Source organism: Mixophyes fleayi, chromosome 4 (assembly GCF_038048845.1).
Source record: "Mixophyes fleayi isolate aMixFle1 chromosome 4, aMixFle1.hap1, whole genome shotgun sequence".
Classification (NCBI taxonomy): domain Eukaryota; kingdom Metazoa; phylum Chordata; class Amphibia; order Anura; family Limnodynastidae; genus Mixophyes; species Mixophyes fleayi.
The window spans coordinates 69,911,844-69,935,537 of NC_134405.1; the positions used below are offsets into that span (position 1 = coordinate 69,911,844).

Genomic DNA, 23,694 nt, shown 5'->3' on the forward strand with positions numbered 1-23,694 from the left:
CGCAGTTCCTAGTCACTAATTCATGAACACAGCATACACATGTGACACCTCTACTCAAAGAAAGTGTCTCTTTGACCACAGCATATTAAAATGAGGTTGGGAGGACAGCACGTCCTAGTTGGTTCTTTAAAGTCACCCAGGCAGCTTGTTGCAACCAAAATACAGTTTATTCTGTAGGTGGCAATACAGATATATAGATATACAATCACCAGACAGATGTAATTATTTGTAGGTTCAGCATACACCTATGATGGAAGCGCAGTTCATAGTCACTAATCCACGAACACAGCATACACATGTGACGGAAGCGCAGTTCCTATTCACTAACCCATGAACACCGCATGCACATGTGACGGAAGCGCAGTTCCTAGTCACTAATCCACGAACACAGCATGCACATGTGACGGAAGCGCAGTTCCTAGTCACCAATCCACGAACACAGCATGCACATGTGACGAAAGCGCAGTTCCTAGTCACTAATCCACGAACAGAGCATTCATATGTGACGGAAGCGCAGATCCTAGTCACTAACCCATGAACACAGCATACACATGTGACGAAAGCGCAGTTCCTAGTCACTAATCCACAAACACAGCATACACATGTGACAGAAGCGCAGTTCCTAGTCACTAATCCATGAACACAGCATATACATGTGACGGAAGCGCAGCTCCTAGTCACTAATCAACGAACACAGCATTCACATGTGATGGAAGCGCAGTTCCTAGTCACTAATTCATGAACACAGCATATACATGTGACGGAAGCCCTGCTCCTAGTCACTAATCCACGAACAGAGCATTCACATGTGACGGAAGCGCAGCTCCTAGTCACTAATCCACGAACACAGCATTCACATGTGATGGAAGCGCAGCTCCTAGTCACTAATCCACGAGCACAGCATTCACATGTGACGGAAGCGCAGCTCCTAGTCACTAATCCACGAACAGAGCATTCATATGTGATGGAAGCGCAGTTCCTAGTCACTAATTCACGAACACAGCATACACATGTGACGGAAGAGCAGTTCCTAGTCACAAATCCACGAACACAGCATACACATGTGACGAAAGAGCAGTTCCTAGTCACTGACCCATGAACTCAGCATACACATGTGACAGAAGCGCAGTTCCTAGTCACTAATCCACGAACACAGCATGCACATGTGACAGAAGCGCAGTTCCTAGTCACTAATCCATGAACACAGCATATACATGTGACGGAAGCGCAGCTCCTAGTCACTAATCAACGAACACAGCATTCACATGTGACGGAAGCGCAGTTCCTAGTCACTAATTCATGAACACAGCATATACATGTGACGGAAGCCCTGCTCCTAGTCACTAATCCACGAACAGAGCATTCACATGTGACGGAAGCGCAGCTCCTAGTCACTAATCCACGAACACAGCATTCACATGTGACAGAAGCGCAGCTCCTAGTCACTAATCCACGAACAGAGCATTCATATGTGATGGAAGCGCAGTTCCTAGTCACTAATTCACGAACACAGCATACACATGTGACGGAAGAGCAGTTCCTAGTCACTAATCCACGAACACAGCATACACATGTGACGAAAGAGCAGTTCCTAGTCACTGACCCATGAACTCAGCATACACATGTGACAGAAGCGCAGTTCCTAGTCACTAATCCACGAACACAGCATGCACATGTGACAGAAGCGCAGTTCCTAGTCACTAATCCACAAACACAGCATTCACATGTGACGGAAGCGCAGCTCCTAGTCACTAATCCACGAACACAGCATACACATGTGACGGAAGCTCAGCTCCTAGTCACTAACCCATGAACACAGAATGCACATGTGACAGAAGAGCAGTTCCTAGTCACTAATCCACGAACACAGCATACACATGTGACAGAAGAGCAGTTCCTAGTCACTAATCCACAAACAAAGCATTCACATGTGATGGAAGCGCAGTTCCTAGTCACTAATTCATGAACACAGCATACACATGTGTGTATGCAATAATCTTGGCACCCAAAGGGGCATTTAACTTGGCATTTACACTGATTGGTTAACTATTAATTACGTGTACCTCTACTCAAAGAAAGTGTCTCTTTGACCACAGCATATTAAAATGAGGTTGGGAGGACAGCACGTCCTAGTTGGTTCTTTAAAGTCACCCAGGCAGCTTGTTGCAACCAAAATACAGTTTATTCTGTAGGTGGCAATACAGATATATAGATATACAATCACCAGACAGATGTAATTATTTGTAGGTTCAGCATACACCTTGGATGGAAGCGCAGTTCATAGTCACTAATCCTCGAACACAGCATTCACATGTGACGGAAGCGCAGCTCCTAGTCACTAATCCACGAACAGAGCATACACATGTGACGGAAGCACAGTTCCTATTCACTAACCCATGAACACAGCATGCTCGTGTGACAGAAGCGCAGTTCCTAGTCACTAACCCATGAACACAGCATTCACATGTGATGGAAGCGCAGCTCCTAGTCACCAATCCACGAATACAGCATTCACATGTGACGCCAGCGCAGCTCCTAGTCACTAATCCACGAACAGAGCATTCACATGTGACGGAAGCACAGTTCCTATTCGCTAACCCATGAACACAGCATACACATGTGACGGAAGCACAGTTCCTATTCACTAACCCATGAACACAGCATGCTCGTGTGACAGAAGCGCAGCTCCTAGTCACTAACCCATGAACACAGCATTCACATGTGATGGAAGTGCAGCTCCTAGTCACTAATCCACGAACACAGCATACACATGTGACGGAAGCGCAGTTCCTATTCACTAACCCATGAACACAGCATTCACATGTGATGGAAGCGCAGTTCCTGGTCACTAATCCACGAACAAAGCATTCACATGTGACGCCAGCGCAGCTCCTAGTCACTAATCCACGAACACAGCATTCACATGTGACGGAAGCGCAGTTCCTAGTCACTAATCCACTACTCCTCCAACAGTCAAAAACACAGGTATATTCCCTTCAATATTCCCATAGTGGTGGGTGGATTAGGGTCGATAGCCAGCTTGTGATAGGTGGGAAAATAAGACTTAACCCTGAGTGTCCTCTGCCCTGGTGGTTGGGGACCATTGTCTAACCATGAAAAGGTTGATAGTATCTGCATATGTGAGTTATTTAACCCAGATCTATTGTTCTTTTTTATCCCTGAATAAACACTCCACCTAGCCACATTTAAGAATGACTTGTCTAAAGCTGGGTACACACTACGGGGTTTTCGTCCAATAATCGGCTCAACCAGCCGACATACGACCGCTCGTTCGAAAGTCAGGTCAGTGTGTGCAGTGACACGATGGTCGAAAGTCTGCCCAAATGGACGATTGTCGCCTCATTTGGTTGGTTGTACCATTCAATATTTTCGTTCCAATCTCCTTTCCATTGTGTAGTGTATAAACTTCCGACCGATCCACGACAATCATCCGATACTTCCTTGACCAGGGGGGCGTGTGTATGTAAATTTGTGATGCCTGTACCAGTCCCACGTGGTGCGGTATCCGCACATCACAGACTACAATTAACATAAATACGCACAGGATACAATCTTAATACAGTGGTGCCTTACTCATAGAAAGTCAATGCGTTTTCGTTTAGACTATATCTACTTGCAGATTGTAAACAGCATGTTACCATTTAAACTACAAAATGTGTCTTATTCTAGTAAAGTATTAAATACATATGGTCAAGTACCTAAATGTGTTAATAATATCACAACATTGGCATACTGTATATTCACTATTTATAGCAACATTCATGACACAACTTTAAAACACATGTACAGAAACCACATTGAACCACTGGATAACGTGGTTAGAGGCACCATTTAAATCAAGGTCCAATAGTAGTGTAATAGCGGGACCAGGGCTATAAAAGTCCATTAGACTGATCATTGCTTTCCTCACATAGGTCGTATCTCTGAGGTTTGGAGACACTAATTCCCTTATCAATGTTTATAAATAATCAGTAGTACAAGACAGTACGGCCTTGCACAAGCACATTGCAAGAAACATGAAAAACATAAACATATTCATCGCTTGCAAAATCTCCTTCATAAAAAACAGAATCATATAGAAGTACATTACTGGCAGCTGGACTCAATTTGTAACTTAGATTGAGGGGAGAAGTCGCCCATCCATGGAGATGGAAGCAGGGACAATGATCTGGCTGGATGTAAGTGTATCTATCATCATCATCATCATCAACATTTATTTATCTAGCGCCAGCAAATTCCGTAGCGCTTTACAATTGGGAACAAACAGTAATAAAACAATACTGGGTAATACATACAGACAGAGAGGTAAGAGAACCCTGCTCGCAAGCTTACAGTCTATAGGACAATGGGAGTTAGAAACACAAGGGCATGTGCTACATCATATTGCACACTGGACCAGCTAGAATGCAAAGGTAAAAGTATTGAGTGGGTTGTGTGTGTACCAATGTTGGTGAGAGGGTTATTGTCTTGTGTTAGCTGTGTAGAGGGTGGTAATAGGGTAATCTATGGAGATTAAGATGGTGGTTGAGGAATATCATAAGATTGTCTGAAGAGATGGGTTTTCAGAGAACGCTTAAAGGTTTGAAGACTAGAGGAAAGTCTTACTGTGCGAGGGAGGGAATTCCACAAAGTGGGTGCAGCCCAGAAAAAGTCCTGGGAGGATGTGATGAGAGTGGAAGAGAGACGTAGATCTTGTGCAGAACGGAGGTGTCGAGTAGGGAGATGTTTTGAGACAAGTGAGGAGATGTATGTCGGTGCAATTTTATTGACGGCCTTGTATGTTAGTAGAAGTATTTTATATTGAATGTAAGTACGGCTTGAGATGTCTCAGCTTATGGGCATAAATACACTATTTTTATGTGAAGCTTCTTAGAGCTTATTTCTTGAACCCATATGCGTCCAGCTCCGAATCAGCCCCATAATGATACCAATAAATTGATTCAGTACCCCCACTACGGAAAGGTGGCAAAAGAGATCAGTCGCTATGATAGAAGGAAATATTTTACATTTAATTGTCTAACCCCCCCCATGGATTTCAGGCAATTCTTTAAAATATAATTCTACTATTTAGATCATGTGATGGTTATGATAACCAAGGATAATATTTGGATCTATTAGTAGTTAGCACTTCTACCTCACTGCCCCATGGGGCCATGAGTTTGATTCCCGACCATGGCCTTATCTGTGTGGAGTGTGTAACTGCACTCTTCCAGCCAGACAATTATTATGATTACTCAAATTTTGTTGCTTTAAGTGGCCTCTTAATGCCCCTGGGTAAGTGCAGCGAGCGTTCTTTGCATTGTCTTAATAAAACAATAGGCAGCAAAAATAAAATAGTTTTCACTCAAACACAAGCACAGACGGAGTACAGCAAAGGTGTGTTCGCATATGGACAGCACGGTGGCTCAGTGGTTAGCACTTCTGCCTCACAGCAATGGGGTCATGAGTTTGATTCCCGACCATGGCCTTATCTGTGTGGAATTTGTATGTTCTCCCCGTGTTTGAGTGGATTTCCTCCAGGTGCTCCAGTTTCCTCCCACACTCCAAAAACATACTAATAATTGGCTGCTATTAAATTGGCCTTAATCTCTCTCTGTCTGTGTCTGTATGTATGTTAGGGAATTTAGACTGTAAGCTCCAATGGGGCAGGGACTGATGTGAGTTCTCTGTACAATGCTGCGGAATTCGGGGAGTTTTATAAATAAATGATGATAATGATGATCCTCTATAGTTTTTCAAATGTTTTTGGCATATTCATACCTTGGGAATATTGCTCTTGGATTAGTAGCATTCTATCATAACATCGGCTGTCATTTTTTATCACAATATATCCACTTTTTGTTTTTTTTGCCATGGTAATTTATATAATATTTTATATATTTACTATCCTGTAGCCCTATATGAAAGTGATTTGCTAACTAAGCTGGGAGTATTCTATTAATCCCATTGTGGAGATACCTGGTTATTAGCACCCCTTATAGCCCTCAGCTTGGCTTGTTTGCCCAGGGCAGCCTATATACCAGTTGAATGACACAGTACCTCAATGGGTTCAGGATTCACCTACGGCGGAAAACAGTTGAATAAAGCCAAGTAGAATGAGTTTTCAGAGCAACACATACTTGAGCAACACAAAAAATAATAACACCCACAATTTTACATAAACACATTTTAATTTTACAAATTACACACAGTACCCACTTACTCCCTCGTTGAAACAAAATCTTCTGTCATTCTCTCAATCCTAAACTAGAGTAACATGCAGTAGGGAGGGGCAGACAAGAAAGCAAACAGCAACCTGTGTTTCTACTGTAATGGTGGATGTGCAAGGCTCAGAATGATGGGACTTATAGTTCCACAACAGCTTAAGAGTCACAGGTTGTCTGTGTTGTATACACCATTACATTCATTATACGTAACGAAAAAAGTTTGAATAAAACACATCCATACAATTTTTATAATACATTTAAATAAATAAAATATATAATCTCCCCTTATCACTTATTAAAACAAATGTGTATTTAAAACAACAAAAGTCCAATAAAAGTATGTTCTGACGTCCAGGTAAAAGCAAAAACAAAAAAATCACTGCCAATCCCTAGCGTGAGACATCGATAAATAAATGACAAGGGGATTCTCACTGACTCCCAGTATAAATAGCAGCACCAGCCAATCAGAACGATGAAAGCCGAACAGGGCAGCACGGTGGCGTAGTGGTTAGCACATCTGCCTTACAGCACTGGGGTCATGCGTTCAATTCCCGACCATGGCCTTATCTGTGATGAGTTTGTATGTTCTCCCCGTGTTTGCGTGGGTTTCCTCCGGGTTCTCCGGTTTCCTCCCACACTCCAAAAACATACTGGTAGGTTAATTGGCTGCTAACAAATTGACCCTAGTCTGTGTGTGTGTCTATGTGTGTCTATGTGTGTGTGTGTGTGTGTGTGTGTGTTAGGGAATTTAGACTGTAAGCCCCAATGGGGTAGGGACTGATGTGAGTGAGTTCTCTGTACAGCGCTGCGGAATTAGTGGCGCTATATAAATAAATGATGATGATGATGACTTCCACGTCACGTGACCTCCTCTGACCAGTGCAGGGAAGAGGGAGTGCCTTGTGATCTCCCTCATTCCTCCGTACGGCCCCTTTGAAGGCTGAGGGCCGCACATGCGTCTCTCCACCTCTCTTAAGTGGCCCCTCACTGAACTAGATATTCAATTACCTTGTGAATTATGGTTTATTTAAACTGGATCTGGTTCTCATAATCTGTTCCTATTTCCCTATTATGTGTAGAGAAACTCACACCTCCATGCTGTAAATAATTCTCTTTTCTATTCTGTTGGATTTTTGCTTAATAAAGAAAAGATCCTATTGCTCTTATACACGTTTTACAACATTCTTGTTTAACCACATACTGTGACCTCGCACAGCCCCAACACTGCCATAATCTAAAGTAAATAACAGGTTTTTATTCTGTTTTATGGGAGGTCTGAAGTGAGCGCTTGTTCCAGAAAATCAGACAATGGAAATGTCGGCAAAGAGATAATTAGCCATAGCCAGCTATTGTACATAACAATCTATACAATGGATATACTATTAAACACACATTATTCAAACAGGCCTGCACATACATATAAAAATATAATAGTGGTTTTGTTAAACCCTATGGGGCATATTCAATTCTTGGCGGAAACGCAGAGAATCTCGCGGTCCGCGCACAATTACTGTTATTACGGTAATCGTGCGCAGAAAAACCGTTAATACGGTAATTTACTCGCTGGATTTCAGCTGGCAGCTCCCTGAGCTGCCAGCTGAAATCCAGCTATCTATTACCATATGAACGGTAATAGTTTTTCCACAGCGCGGCAAAAAAAAGATTTGAATATGCCCCTAAAAGTTATGTGCTTACTTTATTTTTGTGAGCAACACAAGTACAAAATATGTTACATATTGTGTACAATAACCTTTGATTTTTGCTTTTGCCTATGCTGAATGCGGCTTCTTCTCTTGTGCTTCATCACTATCACTTTTTTACTACATCAGCAGCAAGTGACCGAAGCTTATAGAGACTCTTGTGACCATTTTACCACTACTGAAGTCACCCGACCAAGCTGTCACACCAACCAACCTGCTCTGGTCAGCATTTTATAAGAAAAATTAAATTCTTATAACTAACAGAGAGTTCTAGTTTAGGCAACAACTAATATTTTCCATACTGTCACTTCTAAATTTTCACTTTGACCACTACTATATATAGTATACAGGGCTGCCAAGAGGAATTCAGGGCCCGGGTACAACAAACTCATGGGGCCCCCCCATAGTTGAGTAAGCCCTAAAAAATTTTTGCGCCGCCTAACGGCGGCGCAAAAAACACGACGCGGGTTTGGTCATACATTCAGGGGCGTGTCAATGCGCCATTGGGGCGTGGCTAGCCTAACGACGGTGCAAAAATTTTCGGGAATGTGGTCATACATTTGGGGCCGTGGCAATGCACCGTTGGGCGCATAGCTAGCACATCAAAATCACTAGGTCCTGAATTCACCACAGCGTCACATATGTCCAAGCAATCCTGACTTTTAAGACATCCAGCACCACAGTGTAGTATACAAAGAATGCAGTGTATACACAAACAGTTCAGTCTTGGCCTGCGCCCACTGGGCTCACCAAACATTGGCATTGTCCCTACTAGAATCACAACATTTCACACACTATGCTGCTCTGTCCTACCTGTTCTTCTCACTTTCTCCACCCGAGGCTGCTGGTTTCTTTAGTTGTGGCTTGCCTGGATCTTGGAATGTAGAAGGACCTATTTGGGAAAAAAATGGCTACATTTAGAAAATTTCAGTCAGACGCAGCGTTAAATCAATAGCACCCACGATTAATAATTAGGCCTTCCTCCAGCCCCAACATTAAAATAATAGAATTCACATGTAATAAATAAACCTATTTCCCGTCATGCAAACAGCCTAGCAATACCTATTTCCCGCAACCATCACTGCCATTAAATAATTCATAGTCACATTTAATAAATAGACCTCATCCTCCCCAAACTCACCTCCACATTCAATAGGCCCCAAATCACCCCATCTTAAATTAATAATCCCCACTATTAAATTGCCTCACCATCACCCTACAAACAAAATAGCGCCCATTAATTAGCCACCACCTACCGCACACACACTACATTGCAACAAGCCCCATCACAACTACACTGCGCCCTCCATGCTGCTTTCCCCCCTTTTTATTCACTCTGTGCCTCTTTGCCCCTTTTTTTTATAACTCTGTGCCTCTCTGCCGCTGTTTTCCTCCTCTGTGCCTCTCTGCCCCTGTTTTCCTCCTCTGTGCCTCTCTGCCCCTCTTTTCCTCCTCTGTGCCTCTCTGCCCCTCTTTTCCTCCTCTGTGCCTCTCTGCCCCTCTTTTCCTCCTCTGTGCCTCTCTGCCCCTCTTTTCCTCCTCTGTGCCCCTCTTTTCCTCCTCTGTGCCCCTCTTTTCCTCCTCTGTGCCTCTCTTTTCCTCCTCTGTGCCTCTCTTTTCCTCCTCTGTGCCTCTCTTTTCCTCCTCTGTGCCCCCTTTTCCTCCTCTGTGCCTCTCTTTTCCTCCTCTGTGCCCCTCTTTTCCTCCTCTGTGCCCCTCTTTTCCTCCTCTGTGCCTCTCTTTTCCTCCTCTGTGCCCCTCTTTTCCTCCTCTGTGCCTCTCTTTTCCTCCTCTGTGCCTCTCTTTTCCTCCTCTGTGCCTCTCTTTTCCTCCCCTGTGCCTCTCTTTTCCTCCTCTGTGCCTCTCTTTTCCTCCTCTGTGCCTCTCTTTTCCTCCTCTGTGCCTCTCTTTTCCTCCTCTGTCCCTCTCTTTTCCTCCTCTGTGCCTCTCAGTTTCTTTCCTTACCTTTTGTCAGCTTCTTTCTTTTCTTCTCTTCTCTTCTGTCTTCTCTTCTTTCTTCTTCTTTGGTCTTGTCAGGCTGCGGCGCTCCTCACTGACTGACTGCCGGGCGTGACTTGATGACGTCACGCCCGACAGTCAGTGTGAATGGAGAAGACAGGAGAGGAGGGACGCGGCGCCGCGGTCACGTGAGTATTGATTTTTTTTTATTTCTTATAGCTCCCCCCACCAACGCCCCCCCCCCCCCTCCCCCTACCCCGCGGGAATTTTTTTTTAAAAAAAATAAAAATACGCAAAATACAAAAAAATAAAATAAAAAAAAAAAATGACAAAAAATAGCAGCAAGGGCCCGGCCCGGGCCCCCTGGCATGGCCGGGCCCGGGTAAAATGTACCCGCTCCCCCCCCCTCTCGGCGGCCCTGATAGTATATACTGTATGTGCGCCATAAAACTGGGCTGGAGGAACACATAGAACCATCAGATCTGTAACTAGAAAAGTTAGCCGGGCTATTGGTACATTGGAAATATAGGGCCCGAGTCATTAAGGAGAGCAAGGCAAAAAAAAGGAGTAAATTTGAACCTGGACAAAACCATGTTACAATGTAAGGGGTACAAATTAGTTTATTATTTTGCACATGAATAAAATACTGGCTGTTTTGTCATGTAACACACACATACTTGATAACTTTATTTTTACACTGAAATTCAAAGTTGATCTAGGACACACCCCACCCCAAAAATAAATTTCTCCCCACATTTTAAATTTACCTTCCCCTTTAATGCAACAAATTTCCTAAAATTTGTTTTGCTTTTCTCTCCTTTATGACTCAGGCCCATAGGGAGAATCTCTACCATGTGTTTGTTAGTGGTGGCTGAACATCATCAGTGTGACTGCCTTTATCTGTCACACTGCACTGTCTCGACAGTGTCTCTTATCATTTATATAGCAGCGCTGTACAGAGAACGCACTCATGACCCCAGTGCTGTGAGGCAGAAGTGCTAACCACTAAGTCACCGTGCTGCCCAAACTCTTACTGTGCGTTGTTAAAGTACAGGAGAGGCTCCCTAACATACAGGTACTGGATTACCCTTCCTATATTGTGACAAATTTCTTTAAATTTTAGTTAAATTTAGTAGTTTAATCCTACATAGCAAAGGTTAAAATTTCATAGCAAGTACTGTCTTCCTACTACGTTTCTGGCAATTCTCCATAGCATAAATCTACGCAGCATCAAGTAAAATGTTTTTCACTCCTGGCAGTAATTGAGAGATCTAACTCTGCAAAACTTTTTTATTTTTGTGGATTTTGCACTTGTCACCATAGTGCTAATACCACAGCACTGAGGAGTGCCTATGTCCTGCCCATCTTTGCCCCGTTTCTTGGCTTGTACACAATTTACTCTGTATTTCATTATGCAGTAATAGAACTTAAGGAACACTTCACTGCAGTACAATACGTAAATGGCGCTTTTTGTACGTTTATTAATCTCTAAAGAAAAACTTTGTAATGAATTTATATTTTACTATTTCATTAATATAAAATAATACTATTTGATAAGTAGACCCTTTATCGTGAATATTTGCTATTTAAAACTTGCACAATACCGTATATGTAATACCGTTAGATGTAAACCCCCTATACCTGGGAGGTGAGTGCATCTGATTTTAACTGCATTTTAATAGTGTTTAAAGCATATAGGTCAGTGTAGGACCTGCATATAATGAAGTACCCTTGACGTGGGATGCAGGCTTAAGTCTTTTGATCAAAATATGAACTAATACCTCATGTTTTCATTTTGCTAGACACACACAGATATGCAGTTTAAAGGATAAGCGCTGACAACTTTCTTTCTGTTTTGTATACATATATGGGCATTTATATTGCCACGCAGCTGGTACCACATACAATATGGGATATACCGAGCGCTGGCTTGTTGCCAAGCAGCTGGTACCATATATAATGTGGGATATACCGAGCGCGGGCTTATTTTTCTCTGGTTTTGTTTCACAATACCGTATATAGAGAAGTTCCTCTATCATTAAAGTACAATTCTTAGGGGGGGAATTCAATTGGCCGCGCTACTGTAAAAAGTAACGCAAACTGTGCACTATTACCGATATTACGGTAATAGCGCACGTAATTACCATTAATATGGTAATTTCAATGCTGGCTACTTAGCAGATAGCCGGGTTAAATTTACCGTATTAACAGTAATACACTTACCGCAACGGTATTCTGGGGAGAAGTGAATTCTCCCCTTATACCCTTATAAAATATTTTGTAGACTAGTGGGAAAAAAAATAGCTCCCCAATATTGAATGACCCCAACCTTGGTGCTCCTCATATACATAAAGACTGGAGGAAGTTACATCCTAGTACAGAATTAAGCATCCATTGACAACTGCCATTTATGTGAACCCCTTCTGGTTATCTGCCAGCTTAAGTAGGCTGTGGCAAAACAGATAGTAGGTGAGGGGTGAGGGGACTGTTATATGGGAAATAGGGTACACAGCAGATCTGTACAGGTCTAGACAGACTGGAGCAGAGGGTGAGGACAGGATTAGAAGGTGCAGGGTTTGAGTCCAGGAGAAAGGGGTGCAGGCAGTGAGGCACAGAGGAGTGCAGGTGTGGAGCGAGAGGGGGTTACCTGGGATAAACTTAGGGGCACTTGGAAAGTTTAGAGGCAAAGGAAACATAAGGGAAATAAAAGGGGACACATGGAAGACATAAGGAACAGATGAGGAAACACAGGGTAGTTATAAAAGAGCTAGAGGAAAATGTGAGACATTAAGGATTCAAGGTGAAGTAACAGAAAGAGGGGGAAAGGTGGAGGGACACAGCAGAGGTAAATGGACAGAAGAGAGGTGGAGGACACCCTAAATTATTTAATGTGTTTTATATTAATTCGACCCCTGTATGTGTATTTTGTCCTTGGTGCACTACAGGTACCAGCATGCCCAGGCAGCCATTAAGTGTCTGGACATACTAGTTATACTACACGCAACAGCATACCCATGGCTGCCAGGGCATGCTGACACTTGGGGAACCACAAGTGCCAGCGTGGCCTGGCACTCAGGGCCGCTGGAACCTGTAGTGCACCAAGGAAAAATGTAAATAAAACACACAACTGTAAAAAGTATTTTAATTGAAATAAAAACAACCCTACACAATCCTCCTTTACCCTCTATTGCTCACTTACATCCAGGGTCTTCATATGCAATAATATACATTCATGGATTCTTTGCAAAATGAAAAAAAAAAAAACCCTGCTAGTGGCCGTAAAACTAGCTCCTAAGAGCTCTGCTGCAAAGTGCGCTTAGCGGCACTAGTCCCATTTACAACAGGGGGATTTTCCACAGCCTACTCAAGCCATGAATTCAAGCCGTGGGAAATCCACACTGTGGGTTTTCCTGCTATGTTATCCCGAGCCCAGGCTGGCAAAGCCTAATGCTAGTAATAAATAAATTTAAAAAAAAAGTCGCAGGGACCCCACGCTTTATGTCAACGTTTTGACTGTTGTCTTTACAACCTGTAGACATTTTACATGTCAACCTTTTAACTTTGTCGACCTACTGAACAAGTCGACATTCTTACTGTCTACCTCTTAATTGTGTCAACATTATGATTGTCAACCTTATGGTGGAGACATTATTCATAAATATGAACATTAAAGAAGTACAGTTCTCTCAGAATAGTGATTCACAAATATCTTTGTCAATAACAATAAGTGTCTCTAGCTCTGCACATCCTCCACTCTCACTATTTGTTAGCTCCCACAAAGCTCTGTTCCCTTCTTTTCGCCCTTTACGTTGTTCTCGTAGTGAACTAATTCGCTCATTTAGTCTACGCATCGCTGACTAATCTGCCTCTCCTCCCCTGATCTCTAACATTCTGTACTCTCTGGTGTAACCATTTATATGCTATATCCACATGGATGTCCCAACACTATAGCTCAACAAGTCCAAAACAGAGCTCATCTTCCCACCTCCCAGAGTCACCACAAAATTATTACAATTATTGCTAACCAACTCTACCAACTACACTGCATCATGTTTTTCTGCATGGTCTATTGAACAACTTATGAATAATCTTAATAACCATAATAACCATGACATCTGTACTGTATTTAATTGAAAGCAATGAGAGTACAATACCTACACTTTATACCAGAAACACTTTTAGGCACAGTCTGAATACATTTCCAGCTGTCAGTGCAAATCCCTTCTGAATTAAGGCTCATAGTAACAAAGAGACTAGGGGGATAATGGAAAATAAAATCTGCATTTTGAATTATGCATTTGATTATATTGCTCACGTTGTAAATGGAATCAGCATATTCACACTTAGGGGCCGATTCAATTCGTCCACGTTAATGTAGGAATAACACGGCACTAATTGTATCACTGTTAATACCATAATATTAACCTGGATTTTTGCTTGCGGTCCCGAGGGCTGCAAGCAAAAGTCAGCGTTCAAATTACGGTAATAATGGTAATACTGCGCACTTTTATCGTAGTAACGGTAATAGTGCGGAGGCCACGTTGTTCCTAGAATAATGTGGCCACGTTGAATCGGCCCCTTAAAAAGAGGATTGGTGAGTAAAATTGTTTTTTTCAGGGGCTTAACCTGTGGCCCTTCAGGTCTCAAACTGGTTGTACCTTACATTGAGCCCCCCCATTGCTGCATGAATATTTTGTTCAATGTATTCCCAATTATGCATTAGATAACCAGCAATGGCCAATTAGCTACAGGTCACTGCTTGAGACAACATTACTAGCAAAGCAAGTACTGCTCAACTATACAGGTTATTGGAATGCTCCGTGTGGTTATTTCCACACCAGAATGACTAGGGAAAGGGCTGGTCAGTGATCATTAATCCTTGGATGTACTGAACATCCCTTAATAAGTGGTGGGTAACAGGTGGCCCTCAAAGTGATAACAGATTACTCTTCAGACCAGAGTCATCATTTCCCCTCTTTTGTTCTTTTCATAGAGGCTGCGATATGCCAGGATCTCAGCTTGACTAACCCAACCTACAGTTTGAACATATCATGTTGGTGGTCAGATCTCATGATACAATCTGATGCTTCTCTGTTATGTCAACGTGGAGATCTCCATGAGGAACCTAGAACATAAAGCACCTGAAAAGTTTCATGTTATACAGCAATGTCCTATGTGCTACACACAGCTCCAGTCCTACCTGTTGTCTACTACTGTTCAAGTAACTATTAGACCACGTTCTCTAGCTGCTACTTGGCTAAACTATAGTTCTGTATAAAAAAAATAGTCTGTAAAGTCAAGAGGAAAAATACATCATAAGTAAAAATAAAACCCCATCACACATTACAATTCTATTGCATCTGTATTGTAGGGAACCTAGACACCATTCTCTTCACAGAGCAATACATACAATTAAAGGGAAATATACCACTTATTAATAGCATTTATTTGAACTTAAAAGGAGCAGCAAACATGATATAGCATAAACAAGTCAGAGATCATGCATGTCCTAGACATAACATTCTAAACTTTGATCCTGCAAATACATTATGTACAGCAGCAGTGCCACCAGGTATAGTGGATATAAAAAGAATTGCTCCCTACTTTGCCAAAAATTTAATATTGTCCTTTGGTAACTTTCAAGCATTATGGAAGATGCACAAAAATCACAATATAACTGAGCATTTGTTTTTTTAAAAAGGAAGAATTAAACATTTGTCTATATACAAACAGCTTGTATCGCTCATACCTTGTGTATTCAATTGAAAAAAGAAAAAGAGAGAAAGGAGTACAGTTCAATTATGTATGGAAGTTTCCCCATTCCCATTACTAGATGTCCTTCTGGTGGGATTGAAATGATTTGGTATATGTTTAAGCACTCCAAAGCTTCAAATATATTATGGATGTGTCCAAGGGTTTACAGATGTGCTCTGAATAAAACAACTTATTTTCAACACTTCTTTAACTGCTGATATAAATTAGCTCAAATAGAAAGTCTGCCATGATCTTATCACAGATATGGGATGTCTTCACCGTCCAAGTCTTTTCCTCCAAGAACAGAAAGGTGTTTATCATTTTATACGGGGAAGCAGTCTACTGAATTATCACAACTGCCTGCCTACACTGAAGCCTCATTGTATGTACATTGGTCCACCGGTCTTCTGCCGCTTGTCCTTTCACCGGCTGGCCCCAACTGGAGCACTACCATGTGTTCTGTTCCCGTGGCAACAGACAGCTGATCAGTCATCAAAGTCCGGAATATCATCATACGAGTAGCCTCTGTAACCTTTAGAAGCATAATAAGCGATGCGGAGGTGATAGAATCCAGGCAGGAAAACCAGGATTCCAATGATCAGTATAGGTATGGCACGTTCATTCCCCTTTATCAATAAAACAGATAAAAAAATAAAATAAAATAAAAGGGTTATAATCTGTAACTACTGCATTAAATAGGATAAGCTAATACATTAAATCCATTCTAGGACAGTGAAAACCTTGCAGGAGAACTATACACCTTCCTTGCCAACCTCAAGCCCACAATAAAATGCCAGTCGACAACATATTTAAAATTAATTTATAATAGACATTTATCTGTACATGGGAAAGTGATGAATAGACATTTTATACTGGCTTCTGTCAGTTCTACAATCTCCATATTTGCTTACTGGATGCGGTCATGATAATGTCATCTCATGTGGGTGTTAATGTGTATTGTATAAGGAGAGCAAAGAGACCGTTTTGATAAGCATCTAATAAAGCCCTCTGCGGGCACAATAAATGTAGCAATGTATATCCTTAAAGGATATAGCACACAGAAAGAAGACAGGGGTGTTTATGTGTTCAGCTAGCAATGAAGGTGAAAGAGACAGCTTACCCCATTAATATGTCCAGTAAATAGGAGGGCCCCGATCACAATCAGCAAAGTACCAATCAAGAACAGGACAGTGGCCAAAGCGATGGCTTTGTAAGGGATTTTTGGAGGGCTCCTCTTAAACTAGATGCAAATAAAGAAAAAAAACATTTATATTTAAAAAGGAATGTCACCCTCACATGTATCTGTTCCAATGTAGCCTATTAACAACAACAAAAACAAGCCTGTTCGTTTCACAATGTAGGACGGTCACTTTGCCAAATCCAGGACATATTGTTGTCTCAACTAATATTCATGAGAATGTAAATGACCGATTCTCTAGTAATCTGTACCTCATAAATATACCCAGTCTCGTCAGTATCACAGAGTCTCAGTGATGTCACTGCTCCCCAGAAATGGATATACTGGAACAAAATGATGGCCTCCAAAGTGTGTAGGTGACAGGTCCACTTTAAAGAATTTGTGATTTCCTGGAGGTTGTATCATTTACCAGCAGTTATGGAAATTACAAGAGGTTTCTTCATCAAAGTACATAATATAATGTAACATGCCACCTTAAGCATATTTTTATTACTAATGGGCATGCAAAGCCAGATTACATAGAAGAACATGTTTGCCTTTTTAAGCTATTTATTTCGTAATACCGATGGTGTTAGTTGCTATTTACATTGCAATATTCCTGCTTTGGACTTTTGGCCTTATTCATTACTATGTATGTTAGAGGTATTGTGCCATCTAGTGGTGATAACGCTAATGATTGTACCCCACATATAGCACAGCACCTTAACTATAATAAAAGTCAACTTAAACGCTTATCTGTTCTGCACAGTCGAATAAAAAGTTTGTGCTTTATATTTAAAAGCTGAAGCATGAAATATTAGATGTTTCCAAAAACTATATATCCAATCTTCCTAGTGAAAAATAAGTCTGGCCATATAATGTACAGGTAATATTAACTAACTAAAATTAAATAAATATATATATATATATGCAAAACAAATGGGATAGGGCGCCAAGATAGTGTAGTACTGTTAGACCATTAACAATACTGATAGTAACTACAAATGTGCATACCAATAGATCATCATCATCATTTATTTATATAGCGCCAACATATTCCGAAGCGCTTTACAATTGGGGACAAACATAATAAACTAATAAACAAACTGGGTAAAACAGACAAAGAGGTGAGAAGGCCCTGCTCGCAAGCTTACAATCTATGGGACAATGGGAGATTGACACATGAGGTTAAGTATACATTTTGCATCTTGGCCCAGCCAGACTGCAAAGGTAAAGGTAAAAGTGACTCATAAGCTAAAGGATCCTGTCACACAACAATGTTGGTCAGGGGGTAAAAATATGGAACGCTTCACGAATTTGCGTGTCATCCTTGCGCAGGGGCCATGCTAATCTTCTCTGTATCGTTCCAATTTTAGTATATGTGCTGCCGAAGCAATAGATAGAATATTCCACATGTGTTGTATATATTTGAATATTCAAGATCTCATAGCAAAGTCAGAAACAGAGTGATCAAAAGCAAATCAGGGCAGAAAGAAATATATAGCTTTCATGCATATCCCCCGTATACCAAGCCTCTCCAATAGTGATTGTGCGTACCAGAAAAATAACTATCGCTTATCTGTTTGTAGTCATATAATCTTCACATATTCACTGTTGTTAAGGAAACAGGAACTGGCTTAGCATGGATATCCACAGACACAGAGAAGGCAGTGATCCAGGGAGCAAACATAAGCAGACTTAGGAACATCGATGACCAGCCCATTTGCTTTTGATCACTCTGTTTCTGACTCTGCTATGAGATCTGGAATATTGAAATATATACAACACATGTGGAATATTCTATCTATTGGTATGCACATTTGTAGTTACAATCAGTATTGTTACTGGTCAAAAAGTACTACACTATTTTGGCGCCCTATCCCATTTGTTTTGCTTCTACAGCATTTCCAGAATTACCATCTGGTTTATTAGGAATTGGCAGCCTCCTGGACATCGGCAAGTATTTACATACTATTGACTATTGGGACATTTAATCATTATTGAGTTACGCGCCACTGTGTATCTATTTTTTGTTCTAAATTTTATATTATATATATTATTCAAAGTATAAGCCAGCAGTGTAAAAGCACAATGTTTAATACTTCACAGCATTAAAGAACACTGATTTGGAGTGTTAATTGATCACTACTGCTGCAAACAGACATGAAAATGTATCAGAGAGGATACTAATCGCCAAGGAAGCTTTGGAGTGTGATAACATATTTGGAGCTGCTGCTCCCATGGAATAGACTGTTACTGGCAACAAAGCAGTTAGAGTAAAATGTGTCCCAGATGCGAGTACAGCACAGTGAAATTGGTCTCCTCTTTTCGCTACTTAATCAGTGAAGTCAGCAGGAGGAACAATAAAGAAGTGTAGTCCCACTTGTGTGGTCTTGTGGTGCTCAAAACTCTCAGCAATAGATTAGCCTTCAGATGTGTGCATTATCCACTGAATGTAATCAAAATAAGCCAATAGAACCCAACGCATTTCTTTGCCAAAACCAATTAACGCATTTCTTTGTAAGCTCACTTGTGTGGTCTTAATGTGCTCAGAGTGCTCCACAATCGATTATTAACAGTCAGATGTTACAGTGTGTAAATGAAATCAATTTAAAACCAGCTAACATGTTTCCTTGCCAGGAAACGCGTTACCTGGTTTTGGAACTTTATGTACATTCTGCAAGAGTTCACAAATCTGACAGCTAATAATCTACTGCATGACATTTTATTGCGCCATATACTGACTGGACTGTAAGGGCAGGGCATTGTCCCTAGTCAGCCTAACATTTTATTTTCAACTAAAGCTGCAGAAGAGAAATGTGTTTCAAGTAGAGGTTGGTTGGGTTTCCAGTTCCAGATACGAAAAAAAAATAAAGGTTGAAAATAAAATAAAAAAATTGGGAGAGAAAAAAAACTAAGGGAAAATGCTCTATTATAAGATAGCATTTTTCCTAGTCGACAGGATAGCAGCGCTATCTGTCCTTGCTATAGAGCCTTCACCAGCTGAGGGCCTTTATCAAATAGGCATAAGCACCTAATCCAGCAAAAACTCAAATTATCTCCAGGTTTAGGGCTTATCATTCATTAACAGACCCCTAGGACTCCAAACAAGTGTGGTTTAGCACTGTGCAGCATTATATTGTGCACTTACAAACACTGCTGTTATACTTTTGGATAACATAAATATCTAATATAAGCAGTTTATTATATGTCCAGCAGATGTATATGTATATCCTTTACTTTAGTGCCATTGATGGATTTTTTTCTTGTTTTTCAAAATAGATGTGTTTGGCAGATTGATGCAGAATACCTTTAACATCATTATAGTGTAGCATTTGCATGATCTGCAGTAAAATCGGTACAATACATAAGTGGGAGAAACTTACAATGTCACAAGAACTGTACCATGTTACTTTCCTATTTACTGGATACAGATTAGATATGACATTTTAGACTACAGTAACCCAAAATATCAAATGGTTTGAAATGATAGCTCAAGATATCCCGTGAGTCCAGTCCAGTGTTATACAAAGGAAATCCTTTACATAATGGATATAAAGACACTAATCTGATGTTTAATTGCATTAACCCTCATTTTGAATCTTACCTGAAGGTCAATGTATCCATCATCTGTATCAGAAAGCTTAGAGTACTTCACTTTACTATTTGGCATTACAGTTGCACTATTCCGTGAGGGCATCATTGCATATAGCGTAAATCTAATTCCTAAAATACAAAATAAAGTTATAACAGACCAATCAGCTGCAATAGTGTTTTGAAATGCGCGTTGCCCATCACTGGCCTATGAGACCCTCTTCAAATAATAATAATAGATGCAACCAGAATATAATATCATCACCAGCTATTTATATAGCGCCATTAAATCCACAGTGCTGTACAGAGAACTCATTCACATCAGTCCCTGCCCCATTGGAGCTTACAGCCTAAATTCCCTAACACACACACAGCCAGAGAGACTAGGGTCAATTTGAAAGCAGCCAATTAACTTACTAGTATGTTTTTGGAGTGTGGGAGGAAACCGGAGCACCCAGAGGAAACCCACGCAAACACTAGGAGAACATACAAACTCCACACAGATAAAGCCATGGTCAGGAATTGTACTCAATATGCCTGACAATATGAAATTGGGGTATTTATGAGTACAGTTGCACGGGTAATTCATCATCACCATTTATTTATATAGCGCCATTAATTCCGCAGCGCTGTACAGAGAACACGCTCACATCAGTCCCTGTCCCAATGGAGCTTACAGTCTAAATTCCCTAACACACACTCACAGAAACACAGACTAGGTTCAATTTGATAACAGCCAATTAACCTACCTGTAGGTTTTTCGGAGTTATTCTAGTTTTCTTTCATATTCTAATCTGTACTAGAAAAAATGACAAATACAGCACCTTTTTCCAGTATTGCCTGTCCCAGTATGTGGAGTGTTCTATGTGCCATAAAACTGCGCTTCACTTGCTCACTCAGTTTATTATCAGAGATTTAGGTACGAAATATTTTGGGATTTATAGAAATAAACAATCCCAATGTCGAGGTATTTTTAATAACAATTCTTAACACTTGCGGTCATCAATCAGTAAATCTGTCTCTGACGGACAGAGAAAACACTTACATTCTCTCATTTTTGAGCAGTAGTGTTTAACATTCATGGAATAAAATCTACAATACCCAGAATTAATCAGTCTACTGTAGAATAGTAAACGATTCTGCAGATCTGCTACTGTCAATGATTTATTGTGTGTTTTCAGACCAGCTGGATATGATTTGTATATTATCACCCTCTGATAGGGTCAGTCTATATTATTTAACTGCAGTTTTCTTGGCACCTATAATTGCCATTTCCTTGGAGAATCATATTGGCTCTCTTCCTTTTACAACCACACTTAGTTTTTAGCTCTACTGCGTTTAATAATGCACTTCACCTATCCATTCCCATCCTGTCAGACATTCATCTAAATGATTGTTATTTCTTATTTAACTACTGGCAGCCTTTCTAAAATATAAAACCTTTAATTGCTTTGCTTTAGTGGTGGCTGTAGATTAAACCACACCGACCAATAATCACTAGACTGTAGGTTCTCTCCTACAGACACATTTTTATACTACATTTGGGAGAATGAAATCTAGTATTGCTTCATTGTATAACAGGTAGGTGGCAAAAAACACTTATAATATGTAAATAATACATTATATATACACAAAAACGTAGGATACTATACTAAAGAACATACAGAGTACTAAGTACACCACACTATATCCACCACCAGTAAAGTGACTGCCCCTGGGGTATAAACCAAGTATTGTGCATGATGTAGCAGTATGAATGCAGAGACTGGACATGGCTTATGGTGCTGATCCATTACTACATACTGCAGCTATTATGATAATAAATCCCGCTCCTGTGGTTACAGAGTGGGGGACTAGCTTGGACCACTATTATATACCTGGTCTGTGCGCTCATACTGCAGGAAGACTCCTCCGGGATGATGTGCAGCCAACCGGAAGTGATGATCGACTTACCCAGCTTCAGTGACCGTCACATGAGGCGCTGCCCCGCCCCCTTACTGGTGAGATCAGGCCGATGATAGGCCGGCTGATCTGTCACTCAGCCTCTTACTGGCGGAAGTGGGAGCACTGTGTGCCAGGCTTACAGCTGAGTTTCCCGATATTATAAACACACAGGGTGTATATGTGCAGGGGGCGTGTGGTTTGAGAGCAGGAAAATGACGTCTCATCTCTGTACTAATTTGAAGTTGTCAGAATGCAGGAATCCTCAGTCTGGTCATTTATTTTACATAGATTATTGGGCAAAGTGCAGATACAATTAATAATCATCACCATTTAGTTATATAGCGCCACTGGTTCCGCAGCTGTTCAGAGAACTCACATCTGTCCCTGCCCCATTGGGGCTTAGTCTAAATTTCCTAATACACACAGAGACCAGGGTTCATTTGATAGCAGCCAATTAACCTACTAGTATGTTTGTGAAGTGGAGGAGGAAACCCACACAAACACAGGGAGAACATACAAACTCCACACATATAAGACCATGGTTGGGAATTTAACTCATGACCCGTGTTGTAAGGCAGAAGTGGTAACCACTTAGCCATTGTGCTGCCCCAGTAATGGAGATGTTACATTCAATGCAACCACCAACTCCAGTGTTATAACAGTTTTATGTGCGACAATTATGTAGCATATTTTTGGTACATAAGTGACATTTTAGGCTTGTTTGGTGGGCGCTGCACATGGATGGTTTGATAGAGGAACAATCCTTGATCACGCAGCACGGATGCCTATGTAGAGGACATTGCATTGAGGCACTTCAATTCCATCACTTCAGGCACAAGTGTACAAACCATCCATGTAACGCCATCCTTTAAGGAAACGTTCCATTACTCATTTAATGGAATGGCCACTGAACATCAGCTAATTGTGGAATAACTTCCAACACATCTATGCAAAATGTTTCATATGTAATACCTACGGCTTTACTATTTATTTAGGAGGTTCTTCATTCTCTGAAAGGTTTCCTTAGCCCTATGTATTCTTCTCCACTTAATAGTGATTAGTATTGCTACCTCACAGCTCTGGAGTCTTCAGTTTCATTCTAAACAGCCCTATCTTTTCAGTTTGTGTGGGTTTCCTCCCACAGTCCAAAAGACTACCGTTTCTGATGAAATGTAGTCTAATCTGCATGACAAGTCATTTAGACAGTAAGCTGTAATGGGGCAGGGATGTACAGCACTATGTAATAATTTATACTGCATAAATAATTTACTTTGAGTCAGGCTGCACAAAGCTTTATAACAGCCTGACTCCAGGTAATCAGAAGTTCTTGATGCTGCAA

At 41.0% G+C, this 23,694-nt stretch overlaps 1 protein-coding gene and 1 non-coding gene across 2 annotated transcripts; both read right to left on the reverse strand.

The window, feature by feature from the left end:
- Positions 1–15,315: 15,315 nt before the first annotated feature.
- Positions 15,316–22,393, reverse strand: TMEM230 (transmembrane protein 230). Its single transcript, XM_075207387.1, has 4 exons — positions 22,289–22,393; positions 20,425–20,543; positions 16,761–16,880; positions 15,316–16,266 (listed from the first exon to the last, which is right to left on the reverse strand). Exons 2-4 carry the CDS (start codon positions 20,518–20,520, stop codon positions 16,126–16,128), a joined length of 357 nt encoding a protein of 118 aa, XP_075063488.1. The 5' UTR covers positions 20,521–20,543; positions 22,289–22,393; the 3' UTR covers positions 15,316–16,125.
- On the reverse strand, positions 18,111–18,213 carry LOC142156235 (U6 spliceosomal RNA). Its single transcript, XR_012692303.1, has one exon. It is a non-coding gene; the product is annotated as a U6 spliceosomal RNA (small nuclear RNA).
- Positions 22,394–23,694: the final 1,301 nt, after the last annotated feature.

Bases quoted from the DNA above. Each gene is read 5' to 3' on its own strand.
- TMEM230 (XM_075207387.1), bottom strand. From the start codon at position 20,520: ATGATGCCCTCACGGAATAGTGCAACTGTAATGCCAAATAGTAAAGTG. The intron at 16,881-20,424 runs GTAAGATTCAAA...ATTTGCATCTAG, and splicing joins ATGGATACATTGACCTTCAG to TTTAAGAGGAGCCCTCCAAA. The intron at 16,267-16,760 runs GTAAGCTGTCTC...TTATTGATAAAG, and splicing joins TTACTGGACATATTAATGGG to GGGAATGAACGTGCCATACC.